The 27,802-nt window shown below is 34.2% G+C and overlaps 3 protein-coding genes across 3 annotated transcripts; 2 read left to right on the plus strand and 1 right to left on the minus strand.

Moving 5' to 3' along the window:
• Nucleotides 1-4,863: 4,863 nt before the first annotated feature.
• Nucleotides 4,864-10,102, plus strand: LOC18612371 (protein disulfide isomerase-like 2-3). The gene is made up of 9 exons (XM_007049141.3): nt 4,864-5,110; nt 5,654-5,812; nt 6,161-6,274; nt 7,053-7,210; nt 8,260-8,359; nt 8,685-8,861; nt 8,949-9,094; nt 9,356-9,502; nt 9,586-10,102. Exons 1-9 carry the CDS (start codon nt 4,982-4,984, stop codon nt 9,758-9,760), a joined length of 1,305 nt encoding a protein of 434 aa, XP_007049203.2. The 5' UTR covers nt 4,864-4,981; the 3' UTR covers nt 9,761-10,102.
• A 201-nt stretch (nt 10,103-10,303) lies between these two features.
• Nucleotides 10,304-12,768, plus strand: LOC18612372 (uncharacterized). Its single transcript, XM_018119124.2, has one exon. It carries the CDS (start codon nt 10,471-10,473, stop codon nt 12,712-12,714), a length of 2,244 nt encoding a protein of 747 aa, XP_017974613.2. The 5' UTR covers nt 10,304-10,470; the 3' UTR covers nt 12,715-12,768.
• A 1,016-nt stretch (nt 12,769-13,784) lies between these two features.
• Nucleotides 13,785-21,654, minus strand: ATZW10 (centromere/kinetochore protein, putative (ZW10)). Its single transcript, XM_007049143.3, has 14 exons — nt 20,869-21,654; nt 20,578-20,715; nt 20,173-20,346; nt 19,739-19,900; nt 18,853-19,086; nt 18,632-18,778; nt 17,763-17,855; nt 16,740-16,835; nt 16,344-16,472; nt 15,582-15,659; nt 15,328-15,486; nt 15,094-15,244; nt 14,795-14,877; nt 13,785-14,451 (listed from the first exon to the last, which is right to left on the minus strand). The coding sequence occupies exons 1-14, from the start codon at nt 21,415-21,417 to the stop codon at nt 14,368-14,370; spliced, it is 2,277 nt and encodes a 758-aa protein (XP_007049205.3). The 5' UTR covers nt 21,418-21,654; the 3' UTR covers nt 13,785-14,367.
• Between the last annotated feature and the right edge of the window lie 6,148 nt (nt 21,655-27,802).

Consider the following 27,802-nt stretch of genomic DNA (forward strand, 5'->3'; position numbering starts at 1 on the left):
AAAATAAAATAAAATAAAATAACTTAACAAAATTAAACTAATTAAAAAAAACTAATCCTAATCTAAACTCAAAACTTAACTACCTTTTAAGAACAAAATGAGACAAAATAATTCTCTAAAATAGAATTATCATTTTTATCTTCAATGTCCTCTTCTTGATCAATTTTATGTAGCATCTGATCTTGAATTAAATTCAAGTTAGTAGAACTCTCAACAATTGATTTCTCCCAATTCCATTAGAATTTTCATAAAATTTTGTATTTCTACTGATAAAGATCTGTTTAGTTTTATTATTATATAGTCTATACCTTTTTGAAGTATCACTATAACCAATATCAATGGTTAACAGACTCTTTTCATCAAGTTTTGTCTTCTTTGCATCTAGAACCTTGGCATAACAAATGCAACCAAAGACTTTCAAGTGTGATATTGATGGTTTGTGACCAAACCAACTCTCATAAAGAGTTTTGCAAGCTAATGCCTTAGTCTTAGTTAAGTTTAGCACATAATTAGCTATGTTAACAACTTCTGCTTAAAAGAACTTTGGCAAACCTTTCTGAAATAATAAACACCTTGCCATTTTCGTAATTGTCTTATTCTTTCTTTCAGAAACCCCATTCTATTGAGGGTTATAAGTAACTATTAGTTTATGTGTAATGCCAAGCTAAGATAAGTATCTTTCAAACTCTGATGCAGTGAACTCCTTGCCATTATCACTTTTGAGTATCATGATATTTGAGTTTGCTTGATTTTCTACCAAGTTTCTAAATTTGACAAATCCTTTTATAGCTTTTGATTTTAGTTTCAAAATTGAATCCAACAAAACCTGGTCATATCATCAATGAATAATAGATAGTAGTTGCTTCCATCTAATGAGGGATTTTTCATAGATCCTCATAAATCTATGTGAACAAGTTACAATTTCTCAGTTGTTTTCCATTTTCTTTCTTTTGGAAATGGAGGCTTGCTCTGCTTACCATACCGACATATTCAGGCCTAACAATTATTGGCAATCCTTCAACCAGTTCCTATGATGCCATTTTTTGTAAAGAATTATAGTTAACATGCCCCATTTTCCTATGCCACAATTCTGAGTCAATAACAATACTGAAAGAAGCTTTATGATCAATATGCTTCCAATCAATACGATAACATTTATTCTTCATTTCAACTGTTAGCACTTTATCTCCCCGTAGGATCAAATATTATGGAATATTTATCCTTGAACAAAAGGGCATACTGATTCTCAGTAAGCTGTCCAACACTGAACTAGTTCTTATTAGCTTTTAGTACAAAATAAACATTAAAAATGAACTTGTTACCTAACTAAGTCTCAACTGCAACTGTCCTAACTCTAGAATCTTAAAAAAAAAAAAAAAACCTCCATTTCCAATCTCAACTTTTGCCTTGAAGCTTTTGTCAGGTGTGGTAAATTGACTTTCACCACACGTCATGTGGTTTGAACAACCACTATCAATCAACTACACATTATTCCTAGTTGATTTAATAACTGTTTTGGCCATGAATAACAGCTCATCAAAAGCCTCAGTATGTCCAGCTACTGCAGCCTTTTTATCAGCGTTAAAAGGTTTGTTTTTACACAATCTTTTAACAAGTCCAAGCTAATTACAAGACTTACACTTTAGGCCTATACCAACAGGATTAGAAAAAATGAGTCTTTTTCTTGCAGTGAGGACAAGGTGGATACTTATGTCTTTACTTCCCAACCTTACCATCAGTAAACTTTTTTTTTCTCTTTTTTTTTAGAGTCGTTCTTCTTGGCGCTACTGCTCCCAATTTTCAAATTCTTGGTCTTTGCAACCAAGGCCTTGTCAATAAAGTTATCCTGCCTCAAAGCCTTCGTTTGTTTGTACTTGTAGAGCATTCACGTGTTCACTTAAGGTAAGCTTTGATAGATCCTTAGAATCCTTAAAAGAGGAAATCTTTGACTTAAATTTCTCAAGTAAGCTAACTAAAACCTTGTTAATAATTCTCTTCTCAATCATTTCTTCCCAAGCAACCTAAGTTGATTAACCAGTTTCATTAACTTTCCAAAAAAATCCATAACACTTTCTTCTTCACTCATCCTAAGCATTTCAAACTACCTATGAAGATTTAAAGCCTTCATCTGCCTCGTTTTTTCACTATCATAAAGCTCATACTTCAACAAATCCCAAGCTTCCTTAAGACCATTATAATGTATAATCTTAATGAACATTATACTATATACAATTGAGTGTAAGCAATAAAGAGCTTTATATCTTTTAGCAACATTTTCACTGTGTTGTTTGATTTGTGTAAGAGTAAGATAGGCATTTCTCATGATTGGAGGGTTTTCTTTTACCTCTACTATTCCTCAAAGATTGAAGGCTCTTACGCAAGTCTTAATTTTCATAGACCATGTAGTATCATTTTCCCTATTAAAGATTGGTGGAATAGTTGCATTGAAGATGCCATTAAAATATAGAAAAAACTAGTGATTAAGGTATGAAAAAATATCAATGACCTCCCTTTGGAAAGTTCAGTGTCTTAAGATCTATGGATACGCTCTACTACCGTGTTACAATTTCTGAAAAAATGGATGAATATTTTCTAGTTCTCTAAGAACAAAAGAAAAGAAAAGAAAGTAATCGAGAAAAAGAATGAAAAAGTTCTAACAAAATTGAAAAAAGGGGTGAAGCACACTGTTTCATTAAGTGCAAAAGAATTTAAATACACGATTGCAGGAGAGAGAAAAATTATAAATATCCAACTAGAAAATAACAACTACATGGCAACAGCTTAGAAGAAATTTTACACTGAGGCATGTGCAAAATATTCTCTATTGCTAGCCCTAAGACATTTATGGGATAACCACCTAAACGACATAGCATAGAAGAAAAAGGAAATGCAATCCTTAACAACTTGGTAAAGTTAAAAACAACATAGTAAAAAGATTTAAATGGCATTAACTACTAAAACTAGACACGTGCTAATACCACATTTTTTGCTTCTCCATTTAAACTTGAATTGGTGTGAACTCCATTGAGTTACGCCATTCTGTTAGCTCGATAGAGTGTGCATATATGGCCATATATAATATATCTAATCCATAAAATTAAGCAAAAGCTGAAATTGCAAACATGAAGTTTTGCACAACTTCTTAACTAAAAAATAACAGTTGTGGCACCTAGCTCATGCAATCTCCAACGCACGCTATAATAAATATGAGGACAGAGTTTGGGTAGCATATAGTTAAATAGTCTTCTTTACTTGTATTTTTCGAGACTCCAATGACATTTTAAATTGAAAATTTAGCTTTAATTATTTGATGTCTCAAAATTTCAAAACTCATTGTAGTAACAGTTTTATTTGTAAGATTGTGAGCTCACATGTATATAAATTTTTGAATACATATAAAAAAATTTACAACTTGAATTTGAAATTTTTATTTAAATCTTATCTTGAGTGGCAGGTTTATAGGATAAGAATAAATATAGAATAGTTATGTCACATGAAGAGTAGTGAAAATAATTCGAAACAAGTGGTAGGTTTATGAGTTAGTTTCACCATGCTTAGCTTGATGTCTTTAGTTATGGAAGTAGTTAAAAGGTTTTTTGAAATACAAGTACTTTCCTTTGTTTTATTAAGTGTCACTAAGCTCTACTATGTTAAAACATTCGTCCACTACTAATATACATATAGTGGGCTAATGTGCTATCCCTTAGATAAACGTATTTTTACATAATGGATCTTTTCTTCCCATGATGAACATATTATCATTAAACGTGTTCTTTTCATGATGTCCAATAAGCACTTTGTAACCCATTGCTATTAAAAACCACTAGACTATGGCACGTGCGTTACACACGAGCCTCTTTCTATCTGTTTTTTTCTTTCTCGTTCTACCTCTCTTTTTCTTTCTTTTTTCTCTTTTTTTCTATGCCCTCCACGTGGTTAGATGAGGAAGCCCCTTTGGAGCTTCCTTTTAAGTATGTTAGAGATTTCTATTTGGTGCATACATACAAGAGCTTGGCAATTCATAATGCACTAGAAATTCAATAAATTGATACTGTAAAATACTTTTTCTCTCAAGCTCTCTCTAAGTTCTTCCTAAAACTCTCTTTCTCTTCTCTAAGTTCTTTCCAATTTATTCTCTACATTGTATCTGTTAACTCTGGCCATAAGCATTTAACATTTCAAACATGACTTTATCTTACTTTCTACTACCTCTAAAGAATCTCGCTTTATTTATTGCAATATTATCTCTCAGTTTACCAAAAGAATCCTCTGCATCAACTTTATCAAATGGGCTAAGCTCAATGGCTTTTAGCTCTTGACTCGTACCTATATAGAGGTATTTGTAAATTTAAATGCTATTTAGTTATTATTTTATTACTTATTCTTTAAGAAAAGGTAAAAAAGTCATTAAATGAGATATAAAGAATTTTGCACTATTAAAAATATTTTATTTATTCTACTATTTCTACATAAAACCATCGAGTTGAAAAATTTTGACTTATTTTTAATTTAGTAGGATTTTGTCTATAACTCATAAATACTAGTATTCTTAAAATATGAGAAAGAAAAATAAACAGTAAAAAAAGCTCAATAAGTGCTGGTAACAAGATTCAACCGAAAGTGCTGAATTTAAAAGAGCTTGCCATTTGATGCTAGTAATTTAGTGGTTACAAGAAAAAATAGGAATAAAAAAAAAAAAGAAATGTGGAAGTAGTGTACACGTGTCCCTATTAGACGTTGAAAGCACGGTAATACCATCTTCCACATCCAAATCGGACAAACAAGACATTTCCCTTGTATACAAACCTGGCGAGCTGACTTGGAGGAATCTCATTGGCAAGCACACGTTGCTTCCTCTGAGACGAGCTGAAGGGTTTTTCTATTTACTGTCTCGAGGGGATTCTGCTCCGAGAGAGATTCAATCAGGGCGAGAGAGCAAATACACGAATTCTCGAGAAAGTGACGGAAAATTAAAACAAAAATGCTTAGATCACGATCACCATCGTTAATAGCTTTATCATTTTTCTTTACATTCTTCAGCATCTCTTACGCTCTTTACGGACCGTCATCGCCAGTGGTTCAGCTCACTCCCTCCAATTTCAAGTCCAAGGTAAACCCTTTATCCTTCGCCATTATTAGAAATCCGAAGAAAAGAATGGAACAGAAAAAAACGAGGACCTTAATTTCAGTTCAGTTGATTGAAATGCAGCATTTTGTTGGATCACAAGACTGAAGAAATTTAATATTATTAAGAAATGTGTTGATTCTTTAGCATTTTCTCACTTAATTTGAAGTTTATTACCAAATGCTTTTATTTTATTTCGTTTTAAATTGTATTTATTTTTCGAAGTAAATTAAGAATGAGGCCATTTCTCAAGCTTAGAGTAATGATTCAATGAATGTTAATTCCATTTGATATTGAATTTTTGTACTTTCTTCATTTTTGTTTAAATTTTTGAGGACTGACTTCAATTTGCGGTAGTCAATAGCCTAAGTTCATATTGGGAAACAAATGGTGCATAGCATTTTCATTGCCTGAAGCACCTTTTCCTTGGATTTGACTTTTGCTTACTGCTTCAGTATTTCAAGATGTGTAAGAGGCAAGCTTTTTGAAAATATTAGGTTGTTGAGTGAGATCTTTGAATTCTGGCAGGTTTTAAACTCGAATGGAGTTGTTCTGGTTGAGTTCTTTGCGCCTTGGTGTGGTCATTGTCAAGCTTTAACGCCTACATGGGAGAAGGCAGCCAATGTCTTGAAAGGAGTTGCTACTGTGGCAGCCCTTGATGCTGATGCTCACAAGTCCCTTGCTCAGGTTTGGGGAGTTCAAATCTATCACACATACTTTTTCCTTAAATATGAGATGTAATTTTGGTTCTACTTTCTTTGTCTGCTGTTTGTTGTTCAATAAGCAGTAATAGTTTGCATAGATTCCCTTATGCTGTCTAAACTTCTTTTTGCAGTTGCTTCCTCGTTATTAGGTTTTTTTTTTAGAAAATTTTTTCAACTTACTGAAATTGTAAATATATATAATTGATATGAAATTCTAGGCTTTATGGTATGGCATCGTCATTTTCACATAATATCTAGTATCTGATTGGAAATTCTTTTGTCACTATTAATTTTATTTGCTTATAGAAACTTTGTTCTGACTGCCACATAGGAATATGGGATTAGAGGATTTCCTACCATAAAGTTTTTTGCCCCTGGAAAGCCTCCAGTAGATTATCAGGGAGCTAGGGACGTCAAGCCTATTGCAGAATTCGCCCTCCAGCAGGTTTGTTACAGTATGTTGATTGATTGAAAAATCACAATTTTATTGGATTAGAACTTAATTGTGTTTGTACTATTTATCAATTATTTGGATCTGTTACTATTTTAAGATGGTTGGTTCTGTTCCTTGTCAGCCATCATCTGTTAAATAAGATGCGAATGAATCTTGTGGTGAGAGTGATATGAGTTATTTTATAGTTTCACTTTAAGACAAGAATTACTGACAATATATTGCTGAGTGGAAATATTGTAGCCATGGAAAGGGTCAATAATATTTGAATGTCGTGCTATGCAACTGCAGCTCTTTGTGTTGCCATCTGCATCTAGCATCGGACACATATTGGGCACTATAATTTTGACTTGAGTATCACAATAACTACATGGAAAAATAAACAGAAAATTGAACAATACCCTTCTCAGACACATTCCCACATGCTACAGCTTGAATCTGATACCAATCAACTTAGTTCATGTGCCTGTGCCAGTGCCAGTGCCAGTTGTATAGTAGAAGTTCTCTTGGCTATTAATTTCATGAGACTATGGCTACATCGGCAAAAGTTATTTTTATAATATAAGTTGGGCCAAACATGGACAAGGAGATGATAAATGCCCAAAAATGTCTCTCATGGCCCCATTTTCTCTATCATTTATAATTTCTCTCTCTGTGATGGATTAAATAATTGATACTCATTATTAAAATCTTAAAAGTGAAGTTCACCTGCATTACTTTTATATTAAAGATTCTTGCTAAGACTTGAGTTGAACTATTACGAATTATATAGGTAAAGGCACTTTTGAAAGACCGTTTAGCTGGGAAAGCTTCTGGAGGATCAAGTGAGAAATCTGAACCTAGTTCATCTGTTGAACTGAATTCCCGCAATTTTGATGAATTGGTGCTCAAAAGTAAAGAACTTTGGATTGTGGAGTTTTTTGCACCTTGGTAAGCATATTTAATTATTAATCTAACACTCATCAAGAAATAACACTTCACTAGTATCACTTCAGATACGCATATATGCAAGCATGAAAGTATTGTTTATGTTTCTTGTGATGTAAAATATACTTTAATTCTGTGTTTGTCGTGAAGACACTATATGCTTCTCTTCCTTATAAAAATAAAATCTGTGAAAAGAAAAGACTTATTGGCATGGAATTAACGAGTTTTAAGTTTAGCTCTATCTCTGCATATATCAGCATAAGCTAGTACAGTTGTTTAACCGTTAGAACAGTAAAATTTTTAACAGAACCAAGGTTTTCTCAGGAATCTGAACAAGCTGAAAGTGGAGTGATAGTGGATGATCCTTAGGTAAATAGATGCGTAGGAACGTAATATGAATAAAAATAAATCAAATCTTCAAATTTTCATAATATATTTTATTGGCTGTTGTAATATAAAAACTCTGTTGAATTACAACCCTTCCTGTTAAAGGATAAATTAAATAAAGAAATGGAGGTAGAAAATTTCTGTTCTAATTTTTTCAAGAGAAAAGGGAGGGGGGGGGGGGGGGGGGGGAGGGTTTGGCAGCTGCAAAATAAGTATTCAAAGAATAAATGGGAAATAACTATATATTTTATAATCAATTCATCAGCAATTTAATATTACAACCTTCAATTTGGAAGTATAAAAGGTGTGTTATTTCTTTTCCAAATGTACTTGACAACATATGCTTTTGAACTTACGAAAGACGAATTGACAAAAACACTTTATAAGCTTCAATCTTGTATTAAATTCTGTACATATCTCTAAAGTCATACTAATTAATGCATTAATTTGTATTTTGATATATAAAATATATGTACATCATGCACTGGATATCATATAAAATTGACAGGATTAAATCAATCTCATATAGTTTATACAATCGGTTATTATATTTTTTCATAAAATTTTGCACATAACCTATTCTAAGTTTGCTAACAAGTTCTTTAAGTTTCTAGTTCTTATCTTTTGATTGTGGTGATTAATACCTTACAAATTCTTGCTTAAAGGTGTGGACATTGCAAAAAACTAGCTCCTGAGTGGAAGAAGGCTGCTAATAACTTGAAGGGGAAGGTGAAGCTTGGTCATGTTGACTGCGATTCTGAGAAGGTACTGGTTATGTTATTTACTTGGAAGAACTGTGAACTGATTCACAACTTTAAAATTAGAAATTTTTTCAGTTGAGTTTTCTTTTCCTTAATTGTCTGTGTGGTTTAAACTTAATATTTCAATGTCGTGCCATCTGTCTTGTGAAATGTTGTCATGCACTTTATGAATGCTTGCTAAAACTAAATAAAAACTTCTCTTTTGGACACCACCATTCTACTAGTGAAACAATTTCAGAACAGAAAAAGGAGTTTTTCTTTTTTCTCTTTATCAGAAGTCTTGGATATATTTGGTTGATATTGTTGGTTTAATGGAGTCTGGTTTGCAGTCTCTCATGAGCAGGTTCAATGTGCAAGGATTTCCTACCATCTTAGTATTTGGTGCTGACAAAGACAGCCCAATTCCTTACGAGGGTGCTAGAACTGCCTCTGCAATTGAATCATTTGCTCTAGAGCAGCTTGAAACAAATGTTGGACCTGCTGAAGTGACAGAGCTGACTGGCCCAGTAAGTCTCACATTCTTGCTTCATGAAGAGTTCATTTCTTTTGGAACTATTGAGTTGTTTACTAAGAAGTACAATCTATTCAAATAGGATGTCATGGAGGAGAAATGTGGCTCAGCTGCCATATGCTTTGTTGCTTTCTTACCTGACATTTTAGACTCCAAGGCAGAAGGAAGGAACAAGTACCTGGAGATGTTATTGTCAGTTGCAGAGAAATTTAAAAGGAGTCCTTACAGGCAAGTACATGGAGATAGACATTGATGCTTTTCTCCTGTTATTTTCCTTTGATCTCTTTTTTGAAGTGAATTCTCTCTCAATCTGCATGTGTTTTTTGTACCCACATGGTCACAAATGTCTTGTGACTTCGATGGTAGAAAGGAGAGAAATTGGAAAGAAATTGTTTTCCTTTATTCTTAGATGTCATGAACCTCCTTGGTTTAAGAGTAGGAAAGATTTTTTTTTTCTTTTACTTATTATGACAATTTCATGTTCTGCAGCTATGTTTGGGCTGCTGCTGGTAAGCAGCCAGATCTTGAGAGGCGTGTAGGTGTTGGTGGGTATGGGTATCCTGCTCTTGTAGCCTTGAACGTGAAGAAAGGAGCATATGCTCCACTCAAAAGTGCATTTGGGCTTGAGCATATAATGTAAGTGTTTTCTTTGCCAGCTTTGTAATGAATACCGACTTTGTGAATGAGCAAAATCTTGAACAGGCAATTTGTCTTTGCAGCGAGTTTGTCAAGGAAGCAGGACGTGGGGGCAAGGGAAATTTACCTTTGGAGGGCACTCCTGACATTGCAAACACAGAACCATGGAATGGTAAAGATGGAGAAATCATTGAAGAAGATGAGTTCTCCCTTGAAGAACTCATGGGAGAAGATATAGCAAGCAAGGATGAGTTGTGATAAAATTGGAATAGAAGAGTCAGGAAGAGAATTTAGGCTAAAGAAGATTTTGATGTCACGAGTAATGTGGTTGTGTCCTGATTTGGTTTCACAAATTGAATCGATATTTAGGAGGGCGTGTTTTCCATATAGTGAAATGGAATTCTGGCGATGAACATTCTCAGGTCCATTATTGTCTAATGTAAACCCTTCCATATCTTTCTCAGGTAACATTATTTGGTCCAAGAAAAATTGTTTAAAGATGATAACTTGGTCATCGTTGGAATGGGCCGTTGGTTAATGGCTCCTTGTTTTGTTTGACAATTTTATTACATGTAGAACATTGGGAGTCATTTCTGTCCATTCCGTTGAGCAGTGATGTTTCCAGGCTGGCTTGGTCCTTGGGCCATTTTATTTTTGTGGATGGAGAATTCCAATGTTAGCTTTCCACTCTCTTAAAAAAAATATTAATAATTCTCTTAATCTCGAGTCCCAATTGTTATAACTCAGAAATTTTAATATCAATATATAGAAACGTTAAAATTACCTTATTTTGGGAAAGAAGTTTAGTTATAAGTTTATTTATATTTTTCCATGCAACATTTTTGTTTTTAAATAGACCTCAATCAACATGACAATGAAGGTATTGCAATGGTTGAATGTTGAAACCAGGTTTGACAGTTAATTCCAGACGCTGGTGACCCCAAATTTGAGTTTTTTAGCATGAAAATATGAAACAAAACTTGAAAATAATGGGTGAACAAGCCAACCATCTCTTCAACCAAAACACCAATATTACCCAGTTGGCAAAATCCGGTAAAATCGAGGAAGCCATCCAAATTTTCTCTGGAATGACCCACAGAAACACTGTAACATACAATTCCATGATCTCTGCCTTCAGCAAAAACGGAAAAATCGACGATGCACGCCAACTCTTCGACAAAATGCCTCAAAAAAACTTAGTTTCTTGGAACACAATGATTGCTGGGTGCTTACACCATGACAAAGTTGATGAAGCTTATCAACTGTTCGTTAGAATGCCTAAAAGAGACAGATTTTCTTGGACTTTGATGATAACTTGTTTCACACGTGAAGGGGAGCTTGAAAAGGCTAGAGAATTGTTTGATTCATTGCCTCATAAGCGTGATGTGGCTTGTTGGAACGTGATGATTGGAGGGTATGGTAAGAAAGGAAGGTTTATTGAAGCTAAGAGATTGTTTGACGAAATGCCGGTTAGGAATGTTGTTTCGTGGAATTTGATGTTATCGGGTTATACTCGGAATGGGGAAATGCATTTGGGGAGGGAGTTTTTTGACGGAATGGATATACGGGATGTTGTTTCCTGGAATTTAATGGTTGATGGGTTTGCGGAGGTTGGTGATTTGGATTCTGCTTGGGAGGTTTTTGGGAAGATTCCGAATCCAAATGTTGTGTCTTGGGTTACGATGTTATGTGCATTTGGACGAAGGGGTAAATTATTGGAGGCAAGGAGATTGTTTGATCAGATGCCGAGTAAGAATATTGCTTCTTGGAATGCTATGATTGGTGCTTATGTCAAGGATTTCCAAATTGAGGAGGCTGCTAGGTTGTTCAGGGAGATGCCGAAGAGGGATTCAGTTTCATGGACTATGATGATTGATGGTTATGTTCATGTTGGTCAGCTTGATAATGCAAGGGAATTACTCAATCAAATGCCTTACAAGAGTATTGTGGCACAAACCGCAATGCTTTCTGGATACATTAAGAATAAAAGAATGGGTGAAGCTTGTCTGGTTTTTAATGATATTGCTGCCAGAGATACCATTTGCTGGAACACCATGATTGCAGGGTACGTACAGATGGGAAGAATGGATAAGGCTCTCAGTCTATTCAAGGATATGGAAAAGAAGGACTTGGTAACATGGAACACCATGATCATTGGTTATGCTCAAATTGGAGAAATGGACAAAGCAGTTAAGATATTTGAGGAGATGAAGGTAAGAAATGTAGTCTCTTGGAATTCTTTGATAACAGGTTTCTTGCAGAATGGCTTATCATTGGATGCATTGAATAGTTTCAAACTGATGGCACATGAAGGAACAATACCTGATCATTCAACTTTTGCATGTGGTCTAAGTGCATGTGCCAATCTCGCAGCGTTGCAAGTTGGAAAGCAGATGCACAATATGGTTTTGAAGACTGGTTATGTAAATAATTCATTTGTAGGGAATGCCTTGATCACCATGTATGCTAAATGTGGAAGAATCTTTTATGCTCAACTCGTATTCAACGATCTTCATGAAGTTGATGTTGTTTCTTGGAATTCTATGATTACTGGTTACACCTTAAATGGTCACGGAAAAGAGGCTGTTCAACTCTATGAACAGATGGTGTTAAAAGGAGTGCTCCCTGATCATGTCACCTTCATTGGGGTTTTGTCGGGATGTAGTCACATTGGCCTTGTTGATAAGGGTTTAAAATTGTTTAAGTGCATGACTGAAATTTACTCTATAGAACCTTTGGTTGAACACTATGCTTGCATTGTTGATATGTTAGGCCGTGCTGGGATGTTATATGAAGCATTTGAAGTGGTAAGGGGATTGAAGATCAAGGCAAATGCAGGAATATGGGGTGCATTGCTGTCGGCTTGCAAGATTCATGGGAATTTGGAGCTTGGTAAGATTGCTTCTAAGAAGCTTTTGGAATTTGAACCTCATAAAACTTCAAGCTCTGTGCTGTTGTCTAATATGCAAGCTGAGGCCGGTAGATGGCATGACGTTGAAAACATGAGGTTAATGATGAAAGAGAATGAAGCAGAGAAGCAACCAGGCTGCAGCTGGACTGAAGTTGGAAATCAGTTACATTGTTTTCTGTCCAATAGGCCAATGCAGCCTGAGACAGCAGAGATTTACAGCACATTGAAAGCTTTAACCTCACAGATAAAAAACTTAGATCGCATATCTGATGACTTTGCATATCCACTTGATAATTTATGATGCGCAGTTTCACTATGTAGTATTTCTTCAGAAATTAAAGGTAATTCTTCTTCACTCTATTAGCAAGTCATATATGAGGAAACACAATTAGTCTTCACTGTATGTGACGCTCTGTGCAGACTGTCATTACAAGTGGTCCAAACTCATTGCAATGGCTCATCCTAGTCATTGATCAGATTTTTTTTTTTTTTTGATAGGCGTAGTTTTTTTTACTAAAAGGTCTCGCAAGAGGAGACTTACAAAAGAGGGATCATGCCTGCCATGCAAGAAAAGCAGGCTACAAAAGGATAGAGGCCTGCTATGTTCGGAAGATAAAGTGCAGTGAAACATAGCATGGTGGCATTTTAAGACATCAGTGAAGCAATGACATCGACTGGGAAATAAACTCAGAAAAAAACTAACTGAAAATGAGCATTTTAATCACCCTCCCTATGATGGTTCTGAAAGTAGGATCTGAAGTTTGAAGCTCTTATAACCCCTGCCTTGGCCAATCTGTCTGCCACGGTATTGGGTTCTCGTATGATGTGGTTGAAGGAGATCCCTACACTGCTGAGTAGGTAAACCTCAATGGCATTCGAGATGTTCTTCATCCTCCACAGAACTTTATTATGGTTGTTGACCCAGTTAATGGCGTTCCAAGAGTCGCTCTCCACTATCAGGGAATGAGAGGTTGCCCAAGGGGAGGAGAGAAACAATCTGATCCCTTCAGGGATAGCACAGAATTCAGCGAAGTTGGAGTCCTCTCCTCTGTGCCAATGTTTTCAGAGTAGGTGCCAAGAATGAAGCCCATATGGTCCCAGAGCACCCCCCACCATAGCAGCGGGGCCAGCCTTGCCTTTGTGCAAACAAAAGCAAGAGAACCGTGTTAGCTTCAGTTGAATGAAATGCATCATTTTAGCACACACGCATATATCATTGTTATATAAAGGTGACGAGTTAATTCTTTAGAATTTTGTTGCGTGATATGGATTCTGAAGATCCATTTGGTATGTCATAGCTTGTTTTGTTTTCACATTATTGTTTTAAATAAAAAGTACTAAAAAATTAAAATGAAAAGAAACCAAAAGATAAATAACAAAGACACCAACTAAGTGATGGGTGCAAATTGATCTTTTGGTTATATCCTACACTGTCAATGATTGAAATCACATATTTATACTATACATAACCATTTTCTCCGCCGGTTTCTTGTTGCTACTCATAGAGATCTTCTCCCTCTTACGACATCATCATTTTCTGGTGTTTTTTTTTTCTTCTTTCTTTTTCCAGATTGACTTTTCTTCTTCTTCTTCTTGCTATTTATTCTCCAACCTGCCTTAACTTCTGCCCATCTTCTTTAATGGTGGAAATTGTGCGTCATTGTTATACATTTGAAGTTTGTGACGAGATAGTTTAGTAAAGTTGCTGGTGAAGAAGCAATTCTATAGCACGTGAATATGATGAGTTGGGTGTGCTCACCGTCGCATAATACTATCCAAAAGTATTCAACATTTTAGTGGGGGCAGACAGCTGCCTCCATTGTAAATCCACCTTTACAAGTAAGCTAAAAGGCAACTGTTTGGTTTCCTTTGTTTTTTCTCTTCATTGGCCGTATTCCTTTGGGTTTTTGAGCAGGGCAGAGTGTTACAAAAGTCCAAAGGAAACCGCCAACCTCTACAAACTGACGTTTTCTATCCTCCACAGGCATTCTTTTCTCAATGGTGAATCAGCAAATATTGCTCTGATGAAATCTTTCAACTGGAAAAAGTTAAAATAAGAGGTTATAAATACACTCAACTGGATATCTAAAGTAACAAGGATATCATAAGAGAGTATCAAGAAATGCCATTGTTGTTCAACATATGCACCATTCCTTGTTCCATTAACAGGATGGCATGATATCAGATAATAGTTAAATTTTGCTGAATACCATGTCCAATGTGCATGTCTCATGATTTGCATCACAAAATACATAAATAAAAATACAATAATGAGCAAATCTTTAAAAATACTTCCAAAATTATTGTACAAAATGAAAACTAAAAGAATTGCAACACATTAAAACCAACAGATCAAATGCTAAATTTTAGTTAAATCATACCTCTACCATTGTAAAACCACATCTTAGAAGTTCTGCACTTTCCCACTCAGATGTGATGGATTTTAAAGGCATATCTAACAATTCTGGAAAATACAAAAAAAGAAAAAATGAAATATAATTAGGATAAGTCACATTTATGCATCATATAATTTTCTTATGTTGGGAAAATAAGAAGCCACTAATACCCTAATTTCTACCCAAGTCTTACCCACTGAGGTAGCACCCAAGATCATCCATTATGTGGCAAGAAATCAAGTAGACTACCAGTGTCAAGAGTTAAGGATATTGAAAAAACATGCCTGCTAGTTTGCGAATTTTACGCAAAGATGGTACGAGATCATCTATAGGACGTCTTGAGTCTTCTTCTGACTTCCCTTTTGAATTGATAGCAATCAGAGATTTCAATAAAGAAGAAAGGTTGTCCAGCATCAAATGGATCAGTCTTTGGAGCTGTTCAACAAGTCGATGGATAAGTTATCTCACTTTAATATGTAAAAGCTATGAAGAATACAGTAAAGAGTGATCAATCAGACCTGTAATGTTTCTTCTGCTGCCAAATCATCAAGCAAAAGTATGTCTCTTGTGATTCTAGAGAAGACAGAATCTAGAACCATGCACATACTTCTCTTATAAGTTAAAGGCAGTAAGAGTGGCTCCCATATAATATGTACTTTCTCGAGAACAAAAGCAACCTGATCATCAACCATTCAGTTTCACCGTCTGATGCAAGAGAAAGGCAGAGGAAAATGACAGCAAGGAGTATATTGGTAAAATACATCAACACTACCTGATCTATGCTGAATTTTGCAGATTCAAATTGTTGCATTTGATGGGTATTTTGAAATCCATCAGCACCATCTATAGCCTAACAAATAGCAATATTAGTAAAAAGTTATTCATGAAGGCAAGAGATATTAAAAATTCAGATTGTCACATGAAAACTGCCACAGATTTATCTGCGTTATAATTCAACCACTATTTTTCTTTTGGATCAATTATAATGTTTCACCACTTTCCAACTTTATTAAATATAGCAACAAATTTAAAAGCATATGACTCACATATTCTCTACTTTAGATTACAAGCAACTTAACAAAAATGATCCTCAAAATCAAACCAAATTAAGCGAAATTAAAATAGTTCATAGCAAAAACAGGCCAGAGAATTTAGTTTCGATGAGATGAAAATTTTTAAACAAGTGCTTTATATTGTGGTTATTTCCATATTTTGACATCAAAAAGGATGCAAGCAAGTCGTATGCAAGAGCTGCAGGCATTGGCCCAGTGAATGAGATACCTCCCTATCCAAATTTGCCAGAGTGAAAAGAGAAGCAAAAAGAAAGTGATGACGTGCACGTGCATTTTAATTGAATAACATTTAGATAAAACAGTGACCTCGTAATTGAATAGAAACTTCTATTTTTGAATTGTAAAAAATTAAATTAGTAATGGTTGAACTCTAAGCATGACTAAACTACAATAGGTTTTATGTAATTATCCTTCAAAATTTTCAGGCATATATCAAGTCCAGATGACATATATAGGCACACCTCTCTCAAATTAAAAATAACAAGCTGGATTTGCCCCTGCAGAATTTCTTCAGCCATGAGATGAAATCTTGGAGCCATATCAGCAAAGACAGCATGTTCCTTGATTGAATCTGGAAAGTCTGAGCGATACTGAAATGTAGGTTCAAAATACATTAGTTAACATAAAAAGACAAAATAATATCATGGGAGGGCAGAGGCACTCTAGATTAAACGAATACAATCACTGAAGAATAGCAAATCAGCATCTCTTTCACTATTAGTAGCAAAATAGTAAAAAGTTATGTCTAGTTGCAGATTTCAAAATATCCATAGATATAACCAAATAGTATACGTGTGCATTGCATTTTATTTTTCTTTTTCTCAAGCAGCTTATAGTTATGTCTACACTCTATATACCTCAAATGCAAGCCCAAGTATCTCCTGAGATAAATACAGACAATCATTGTGCATGAGAACAGCAACCTGATTGATACCGTCGAGCTGCCTTTCTAGCTTCACAAGCCAAAAATAAAAGTTACCAACGCAGCCGTGATGCACAAAAACAAGTAATGCATATATGCAATATACCTGGCTCATACAGCTCAAAGCAAAGAAATATGATGGATAGTGAGTGATCAAATATGCTACAATAACCTTTACAACATTTGTTTGGAAGCTAGACAATATTTGTGAAACTAAGGTCAAAATTACAAGCACAACCACAGGGAAGAGCAGGCATCTCATAAACTAATAGATTACTTCAAGATTGAGAATTTCATTATTTGTTTAAAAGTGTCCACTTTAGAAGAAAACAAAGAAACTTTGAAAGCAAATATTGAGAGAGAGAGAGATTTCGGGAACCCAACATGATGGAAATATCAAGGATGCACAAACATAAAGCTAGGAGAAATATAGTTGACAGATAATGATGCTTCATAATGCTTAACATGGCGTCTCACTGCCTTATGTGGTAGTCTTTTGTAAATTTATAGTGAAATGAATTCTATTCTGCCCTTCAAAAAAAATAATGCTTAACATGGCAAGTCATCTTAAGACAAAGGGATCTGGGTTAAACATTCCCATACAAGAAGAATAAAAGACATTTAATGTTTTTTAGTGGAGGGATATAAAAGGTACATAAATTAAATGTGAATTACATTTCAGTTTTGGCTCCAAACCTCTGGTATTTTGCATAATCATAAATATTTGAGCACATATATCAGTACATAAATACAAATTCTGGTTGCTCAGAATCCTATTTAACCTGCATGCATGAGCGTGAATATAGGCATAGACATGCATGTGTGCACATCCAGGCAAGCGCAATCTGCCATGCATATGAATACATGTGTCCACAAAAATCATGATGAAGTGTCTCTTGATGAATTGTAAGGTATAAGGTTAAGTTTAGTCTAACCGCAGCATCTCAAATAAACAAACCTTGACTGGAACGACAGCTTCATAAAGAAGTATAGCATCTCTGGCAGCATGATAGAATTCCAAAGCAACTCTGGTGGATGACAAGCAAACATCCTGCAAGGAGTTGTGATACATACAATCACATGCTGAAGTTTACATGCACGAGTCTTGCCAAGAGAATTTAAAATGCGTGGGATGCACAGTGCAAGATAATTTCAGCTAATTTAAATGAGATTCATACTTTAGAGATGGGACTTACCTAGAAAACTTTATTAAATTATAAAGCAGTAACAGTAAGCTTTCCCATAATCTTTAATTTGTAAGAATATCAGGTCTCACTGGACATGAAGAGAATTAAGACTTTCAAGTTGCAATGAATTCCCAGATATTTCCACCTAAGTTTTTGCATATTCATGTTATTACAACAGATTTATGTGTATATATATATAAGAAATTGGCCCATGGCATTGCAAGAAGAAAATAGTAAAATTAGTGGTTTCTGCTCCACGATGGAATGGAGTCCTTCAAAAGTTCTATGTATGAACTAACAAGGTTCTCTTAACAGGCATCTTATAAACTTTCTTCCCCCCAAAATTTAGCTTAATAGCTAACATACTAAGGCAATACCTGTTCTTGACAGTTAAATACCATACTGCACATGCACCTGGTCCAATCTTTTATGATCATAAAGGTTTATGAGTCAATCATAATAACGAGCAAATGCATGAGAGAGTGAAATGGGGTGGCGGGGCAATAAATCTCAAATTCAAGATGTTTCATGCCTAGAGAGCCAAGGTAAAATGCATCTCAAATACAAAGAGCAGACAAATAAATCAAATTTAATCACAATATGAGGTGAAAATCAAAATACTATACACTAATGTGTTCACCTGAAGTGCCTGATGCACTAGCTCCATCAGTTGGGAGGCTGCTTCTGATACCACACACCTCTCAGATGAGAAAAGCAAATCAACATGTTTGGAAGAATGTATAACCTTTCCATCATTCTTCAGTAAAGAGCCTTTGGCAGTATTCTCCTATAGAAAATTTCATTAATCTAAAGCAATAAATCAAAGCCACAAGCCCATACATTTAATTATTAGAAGCTCACTTGAGGAACAGAGAAATCACACTGCAGGAGTAAATTTCTAGCTTTTCCCAAAATTTCAGTTCTCTTCCTAAATGCAAAGTGAACCTCAACATTTTCAGCAAAGTTGCTCAACCTGTCATCCTTGTTATCGGATGCTGATATGAACATCATTTCTTTTAAAGCAATCTCAAATTCTGCCGTACATTTGATTATCTTCTGAAAGTCAGCAAGTTTTGAGGCATCTTCAGGAACAACCTAAAGCAAGATTCCACATGTGAATTTGTTAGGAAGTAAATAAGGAAACACACCCAGATGCTCCTTTACAGAATAAAATATGATGATATCAAACCACTAGAATCCCAACAGAGCAAGACAAGCAAATATGTCCTACTGACACTGCACCAAGTGCCATTTATTATGTCTTTTAATTTCCTATTCACCAAAATATTGAAAATCATTAATAAGGGAACCAACAGAAACATAACATTTGGTACTGAAAAGACTAAAATCTACTTTTTAAAAGAAAAAGCTTCTCAGAAATGCAATAAAGGAATAAATAAATAAAACCAACTCTATTCCCTTGGTTTTTTCCCCGCACAAGGAGGAAAAATAGGTAAATAGCCACACTCTGAAAGAAAATTTCATGCACCATTCCAACTTTTATATAGAGAGAAATACATTCCCTGCATGCCTGCTTAATATTAAAGTCCAGGCATAAATTTAAAGATTTCACAGAAACAATAACTTATTTGCTATATGAATAACAGAAATCAATTACCTGACAACTATTCACAGGCATTCAGAATTCTGCAGTGAAGTAATTACACGAACGGAAAGCAAAGTGGAAGAGAAAGCATTATAATTACTATTACTATTATTATTAAAGTCAAGTGTTAGAAAAACAAACCTTTGAGAGAAAGTTGGAAATAATAAGATCTGATATCCTTGGCCAAGTTAACCTTCCAAAAGAATGAATCCATGAACCATTTTCGAAGCAAATGTGCTTGAAAATAAACCTGATAACCTGAATAACTCTTGCATAGATAGCATCACCATCCACATCTACAATCTGAAAATTACAGAGAAGATGTCTCACACCACAACCCATGAACTCCTTTCAAGCAAAAATGTTCACACTTACAGATTAGTAGATGCTCTAACCATCTAAAATGATCCGTATTAAAAGAATCACCATTCATGAAGAAAACATGAAGCAATAAAATTTCAATATTCCAACCAACATTTCAGCTTGCTTTATTTACTGACTTTTGTTGTAAATTAGTTAAACCTAGTGTGGCAAGTACCAACCAAGAATTTAGACCATTGGTAGAGAGCAGTTACCTTGCAATCTTGTGAAGGTAATATCTTCAATACTGCCTCTGTGATTCCTTCTGAACCTTGATCTACATCTTCCACAAAAGTTACAGGCAATTCATAATTTACAGCTGGAGTCATGACATGCTTGATTATCAAGTCAGCTACTTTAGCAAGACTATAATCCAAAATTCCAGCAACCTAAAAATAACAAATCTTATCATATCATCACTCATATCTAAGGAACAACATAGCAGGATTAAATGACCACCAAAGACTGTAGACACTTAACTATGAGTACATAAAATTTTAAAAACTATCAACTTCTTCATTATATATCCATCATAGAAACAAAAAATAAAAACATGTCGCACATATAAGATTTAGTCGGTCTATTCTATAGCAAAGGAAGATAAGTTAATAACAACTTACATCCATTGCTTCCAAAACTGTATGAAGTTCAATCCCATCAATTTCATCAACACGTAATCTATACTTCACCCGGATTGATCTAGCTTCCTGGTCAAACCGAACTGCATTTTCCATGAACTTGGCAAGCAACTCTTGCATCTACAAACCCAAATCCAATTCCTCTAAAAAAACAAATCACCAGCAAAATGAATAATACCAAAAAAAGAAAGAGATTAAAATATTAAACCTCACAATTCAACTATTTCTCTCTCTCAGTTTCTCTATTTACTCAGTAACCAAACAGAATCTTACCTCATCAAACAAATCCGCCCACTGTTTCCTCAATAAACCATACACAATAGGCTCTCCTTCTTCTTCATCGCCAATCCTCAAAGCCTTGTTCAACTCCTTAACTTCCTCAGCAACGAAGCTGAGCCGTCCATTTCTCAACGCCGACCTAGCGCCTTCTAATCTCTCGCAAATCCCCACAATTACCCTCAACAACCCTAGTAATTCCCTCTTCTCCCTAGCCTCCTTCGTTTTCCTTCCAATCTCATCAACCAACTCACGGATCTCAACATCGATCGGACGGTCGGAGACTAACGAGAGAATATCGGAAAGGCTGTTGGATATTTGGTCGGTTTTTAGAATCGCGTCGTTGCAGAGTGAGAAGAGGGAGGCAAAGTCGTTGTAGTGAGAAAGTAGGTAAGAACGGACTTTTGATTTGATGTGAAGAGAATGGGATTCGAGGCGGTTGATGAGAAGGCGGAGATCCGGTGCGGACAGTGGTGTCGAGGGGTCAGAGAGGTCGTGGCCCGAGAGCAGATCGCGGACATTGATTCTGTCTAAGAGTGGGTCCATTCCGGAAGATCTGACGGTTGTGAGAGGGTGACTGGAGAGGGTTCTAACGGGTGGTCTCGGAAGAGATGAACGGAAGTTTTCCCCTTTGGCTGACGATGGGGAATAGAGTGTGGGGGTTTATGGCGGGAGGGGCTAACGTACGCCTGTGCGGCTTGGTTTTCTTTATTGGGTTCAGAGAAATTGGGCTTGGGATTTTCATTGTCTGGTTTTAGTATTAAAATTTGGGCTACACATCTCTCCCTAAAGCCTAATACCTGTATTTTGCCCTTTTTCAATGCTTCTTTCTGTATCATGCATTGAGATTTATCCAGGCTATTTTTTTTTGTTATTATTTTTTTTATGACGTTAGCATACAACTATAAATCACAATTATAATTAAATATTACATCTTATGTAAGAAATTAATGACTTAAAACATATAAATTAACATATAATTAAATAAATTTAACATAAAATTAAATTAAAGTCGCATTTGATAAGATTTAAACTTGACATCTCAAGATTTTAAAACCTTCTTCTTATTACTAAAACAAGCCCTAATTGAATTTTTTTGGGATTTTGTCTCAATCTTAGTATACTAATTCTTTGAATTATTTCAAAATTTTTATGAAATATAAACTGAAATAACAACTATGAGAGAAAAATATTAATAAAGTAAGAAAGATCTTATTCAAAAGTGTATTTATAAATGAAGTAAAATGCTTATTTATTTCCCTTAAATCCTAATCTTAATCCAATTCAATCTATATCCAAATCTAGATACACATAATCAAATCTAAGAGTTCAAATCAGATTATACTTATTATGTCTGGCCTATTGCACAGTTTGACTTAATTTGAATTTCTTGTCTTATAACAAAATAGACATTCACACATATGTCCTTTGTATTAAGAATATGTCTTATTAAAAACTTATTAAGAAAAAACCTCATGAAAAAAAATTCGAATAAAAAAAAACAATACATAATTCTTTCAAAAATATACTTTTAAAGTACTGCCTCATTAAAAACCTTATTGAGAAAAAACTTAAAGAAAAAAACCTTAATGAAGGAAAATATTACAATGCATATTTTACTTCATTGATAATTACATTAATTGAGATCTTTAAAACGATACATTTCAATTTTTTTGTATCAACTTTTCAAATGTTGCAATAAGAAAAGCTTTGGTAAATAAATCTATTAGATTATCATTTGAACGAATTTGTTAAACACTAATATCACTTTTTTCTTGAAGATCATGAATGAAGAAAAACTTTGACGAAATATGTTTTATCCTATCGCCTTTAATGTATCCTTCCTTTAACTGGGGGTATGCAAGCAGTATTATCTCTATATAACATTGTCAAAATTTCCTTTTTATTAACAAGCCACATATTCTTCAAATATATTGAGTTACAGATTTTAACTAGACATATTTACAACTTGCCTCAGGAATTACCAAAATTTTTACAATCTTAGAAGAAACAGCAAATATAATTTGTTTTACAGAACACTATGAAATAGTTGTACCTCCACATGTGAATAAATAATCTGTCTGGGATCGAGCCTTATGTGGATCAAATAAATATTCTGCATCTGCATAATCAATGCATTTGAATAATATAAGCCCATGTCCATTGTTCCTCGAAGATATCGAAGTATATATTAATTCCATTACAATGTGTTTATGTTAGAGAAAAACTGCATCTTGCTAATAAATTTATAGCAAATGATATATCAAGTCATGTATTGCTAGCAAGATACATTAATGTTCCGATTGCACTAAGATATGATACTTCAAGATCAAAAAGTTTATCATCATCTTCACGAGATCAGAAATAGTCATTTTTTCACATTTAGTGACCTTACAACTATTAGTGAGCTCAATGGATGTGCTTTGTCCATAAAGAATTGTTTTAGCACTTTGCTATATAATTTGATTGATGGACAAAAATTCTATTTGTAAAGTGTTTAATCTAAAGACACAAACAAAAATTTTTTTTTCAAAGGTCTTTCATCTCAAATTCTTTTTTTATGTAATCCACGGCTTTTGATAACTCTTCAGTAATTCCAACAATATTCAAGTCATCAACATAAAACATATTGTGAAGCCTCAACCTTCATAAACGTGTAGCAGAGGTAGACACAATGACGTAGGTTAGAGATAGTTCTATCATTTCCTTGGTGAGCTCCTAGAAGTGAGTTTTTCTAATATTATTACGGTCTAAGTAGGCCTAAGGAATAAATGAATGATGTATATAATAATGAAATAAATGAAAAAAATAAAAATAATGATAATTTTCACAATAGGGGTAAAATGGTTATTTTAGATCTCAAGTATAAATTTTTAAGTTTTCATGAACTCGAGTACCCCCAGTCTATTATGGATCTTTTCTTAGTGTCAAAAGAGTAAAAAGTTTGAGCCAAAGGGAAAAAGAAGGCAAAAAAAAACTATGCAATGGCATTTTTGTAAATAAGTGAAACTTTAGTCAACTATAGGATAAATATCAAATTTCTCCAGCACTTTCTCCTCACTTCCAGTAGCTTCTTCTTCTTCTTCCCATCCTTCTTCCTCACTAAACATTTTTCATCTTCCATGGAAGCCATCCTTTGAAACCTCCATAACTTTCTCAAAGTAACTTCAATTCTCATGCTTTGGCACACTTTTTCATAGGATTCTTTGTGCTCTTTCACCTTTACACCTCAAGAACCCTCAAAAGTCTTTCCTCAATACTTTCTCTTACTAGTTGGACATTTTAGAGAGAGAGAAAGACTTTCCATAATAGCTTGACAAACTCTTGAAAAGGAATTCAACTACAAAACCACCAAGGTGAGTGGTGAGTTAGGGTTGATTTTTAAGTTGTTGATGAATGGTCAATGGTTAGAATTGTGGATTGTCTTATTGTTGAAGGTTATTTGTTTATTTCTAGTGAGGCTAAAGTAGTGCAAAGTAATGACTAGTCAAATGGTAATTGGAAGCTAGTTAGGAATAACTAGTAAAACTTGATTTAGGAAACAACTTTTAGAATAGTATTCATGTAAATTGAGTTGGTGTGATGCTATTGTGTGTGATAGGTTCCAACGAGACCCCACATCTCCACTTGGAGCATTAGTGGAAATCGGAGTCGATTAAAGAATCAACAAAGACAAGTGAGTGAACTTGCAACTAAATTGTTGTGGGAAATGCATATGTGTTCGAATGAATCATTTGAAAATTTTATTTGTTTTTGCTTTAAAATTTACCTGGAGAACAAGCCCTTGATGAAATGTTTTTATATTGTGAAATGTGCAATGTGATTAGTTCATGTGTTCCTACATTATATTGATGTGTATGTTATGCATTGAATGATATTATTGCGTGATATTATAATCGTGCATGGTGTGGGAGTGCGCATGACGATGCCGGTAGTATGCGGTATGGGAGTGCACACGCTGATGATTTATGCCATATGTGGTGTGGGAGAGCACATGGTACTAATGATGATATTATAATGTGCGGTGTGGGAGTGCACATGATGACTTAGCTATGTGCGGTGTAGGAGTGCACATGAGCTGAGGGAGAGTTGGGTTGATGCTGGTTGTTGTATATATATTTATATATGTTATATATAGAGATGTTATGGAAAATATATTGTGATTGCATTGAATATTGAATATTAAAATTTGAAAAATGCTTTCCAATTGATTTTCACTGCAGCAAAAATGGATTTTCGTTGTGACAAGAATTTTTTTAATTTCATTGCCCTGTTTCTTGTCGCAGCAAAATTTCATTCCCGCTGTAGCGAGAAACTCTCAGGTGGTAGGGGCTTGACTAGCCCAGATTTTCGTTGTAGCGAAAATGCATTCTTGCTGCAGTGAGAAACTCTCGGGTGGTTGGTTCAAAATTTTGCCTGAATTTCGCTACAATGAAATTTCATTCTCACTGCAACGAGATTTCCTCTGCCATGCTTGTTTTGCTTGGATTCTGCTGTAATTTTCACTTTTTTCAACTTCATGGTTGACCATGGATCCTTCAACACTAAGGGATTAAATAATCAAAGTTTGAAATCAGGGATTTAGTAAAAAATTAAACTAAATTGCATTGTTTTTAATATAAGTGCATCATGATTTCTACGCTTTCCTTATCGTTTGCTTGTTCCTTTCTTATTTTCACTCACTGGATTTATATTCACTCTTTTTAACTTCATGTTTTCAAGTTCGGAGATAGTTGGGACCTAGATTGAGGTGTCTTCTCCTATTCGCCTTTTGGTAGGTACCGTGACATTCAGTAGCTGTACCTTCACCCAAGGTCATTCCGTTGAAAGTCAAGAGTCTTTTTACCTGTGTATACGTACAAGTGATGTAAATCACTAAGATTCATGTCATAAACAATATATGTTTATTTTGATTAATGTTGCCACTATGAGTTGACAATGAGTGATATTATTTTGGATGATATAAATGTAAGTAGTTGGTTGTCACATTATATTGTTGAAATAATTATAGTTGAGAACTAGGAAATATGGCATTTAAAAAGATGGACGTAATGGTGAATAGGGTTATATAAGAGGCTTGCTCGAGATTAGTGGGCTGTGCCCATTAAGCCCATGCGCAGATCATGATCCGAAAATTAGGCTGTGACACATATGAGCATATAGGATAATTTTTATAGCCTTTTTTTTAATGAATATTTACTAAAGCGATTATGCCACATGCGTCTAGATTGCTTAATCCATATACATAGTTATTTAATTTGATCGAATAAATTTTTTGAGAATTGTGTGCTTTAGGCAACTTAAACTTTTCAAGAATTTTTATACAGATATCAATATCAAGTGAGACATATAAATAGGCTGTAGCTACTTTCATTTGATGCATTTCAATCTTTTAATATATTGCTAGATTAATTAATATAGAATTGTAATTGCATCCACCACAAGAAAATACGTTTCTTCATAATCAATACTAGGTTTTGGATAAAACCGTGTACGACAAGTTGTGCTTTATATCTCACAATCTCATTTTTCTCATTTCGTTTTCATACAAATACTTATTTAAATTCCACTAGTTTTATACCATTGTTATATAGACTACAAGTCCAAAAATTTCATATTTTGCAAGTAAATTCAATTCTATCTTGATTGCATCTTTTTATATTGGTTAATATTTCTATATCTACATTATTCAACAGATGTAGGTTCAAGATCTTTATTTTTTTTTCATAATATTGAGCGTTACATTATATGTAAAAATATCATCTACGTTTATTACATTCCAGTTCCAACTTTTCTTGTCATGATATAATTTATTGAGATCTTTTCATTTTTAATGATTTCAAGTACTTAAATTTTTTCTAAAATTTAATCAATTATGTCAGGAGTCTTTTCTAGAGTTTCTGTTTTCTTTTTTTGATCATCTTGTATATTTGCTCTTTTCTTTTTTTGAGGATTTTATATTTGAAACCGATTAATTTTCTACACTTCTAGCGTACCTTGTCCTACAAGGACATCAATTCTAATAAGAGCATTTGCAACTGGTATATGAGATTTAGTTTTTTCTTTAGGTCAATAAATACGTTTAGCAATTGATTTCCTATATTTTGCAAATGAATTATTTTTTCAACTTCAAGTTCACATTGATTTGTGCAAGGATCAAAATTAAATACTGATAATGCATTCTAAGAAATTTATTTTTTTTAGCTGCTTATTTTCTCCTCCTAATGTTGGAAAATTTGTTTCATCAAAATGGCAATTAGCAAATCTTACCATAAATAATTCTCCTGTTAATAGTTCTAGATATTTAATTATAGATGGAGATTTGTATCCAATATATATTCATAACCTCATTTGAAAACCCATCTTTGTGCATTATGGTGGAGCAATTGAGACATATACCGCACATTTAAAAATTCTTAGATAGAAAATATTTGATTCTAAACCATAAACCAATTAGATAAGAGAGAATTTATAATAACTCGTTGGCCTGATGTGTACAAATACTGCTACATTCATAATAGCATGCTTCCAAGCAAAAATTAGAAATTTGGATTTCATAGATAATGACCTTGCAATCAGTTAGAAGTATTTAATAAATAATTTTGCTAGACCCCTAGAAGTATCCTAGGACTATCTCAGAAGGCCTAAATCCCAAAAGTATTATCAAGGTATGGTATATAGCACAACAAACCTAGAATGGCACCTATACAGAAGGGAGACAAGCTCAATGCTTCATAGTGCTCGAGGGTTTTGTGTATGAAAATAAGAAATAGGCTGTTAAACAGTTATTCCAACTAATATGCAATATTCATTAAAAGTTTGAGATGTAAATTTATCAACATTGTCAAGATGAATAGTTTTGATTGTAAAATCCAAAAAATATGCTTATAAACAAATGATTTAGGCGAGTAATCTTACAAATGCCAAATTA

This window comes from Theobroma cacao, chromosome 1 (assembly GCF_053813885.1).
Source record: "Theobroma cacao isolate CCN51 chromosome 1, ASM5381388v1, whole genome shotgun sequence".
Lineage (NCBI taxonomy): Eukaryota > Viridiplantae > Streptophyta > Magnoliopsida > Malvales > Malvaceae > Theobroma > Theobroma cacao.

Coding starts and splice junctions, on each gene's coding strand:
- LOC18612371 (XM_007049141.3), top strand. CDS start 4,982: ATGCTTAGATCACGATCACCATCGTTAATAGCTTTATCATTTTTCTTT. Junction 6,275..7,052: donor CAGAATTCGCCCTCCAGCAG/GTTTGTTACAGT, acceptor CGAATTATATAG/GTAAAGGCACTTTTGAAAGA. Junction 8,360..8,684: donor TTGACTGCGATTCTGAGAAG/GTACTGGTTATG, acceptor TCTGGTTTGCAG/TCTCTCATGAGCAGGTTCAA.
- LOC18612372 (XM_018119124.2), top strand. CDS start 10,471: ATGAAACAAAACTTGAAAATAATGGGTGAACAAGCCAACCATCTCTTC.
- ATZW10 (XM_007049143.3), bottom strand. CDS start 21,417: ATGGACCCACTCTTAGACAGAATCAATGTCCGCGATCTGCTCTCGGGC. Junction 20,716..20,868: donor GGGCGGATTTGTTTGATGAG/GTAAGATTCTGT, acceptor TTGGGTTTGTAG/ATGCAAGAGTTGCTTGCCAA. Junction 14,878..15,093: donor TAAAATTCGCAAACTAGCAG/GCATGTTTTTTC, acceptor TGTATTTTCCAG/AATTGTTAGATATGCCTTTA.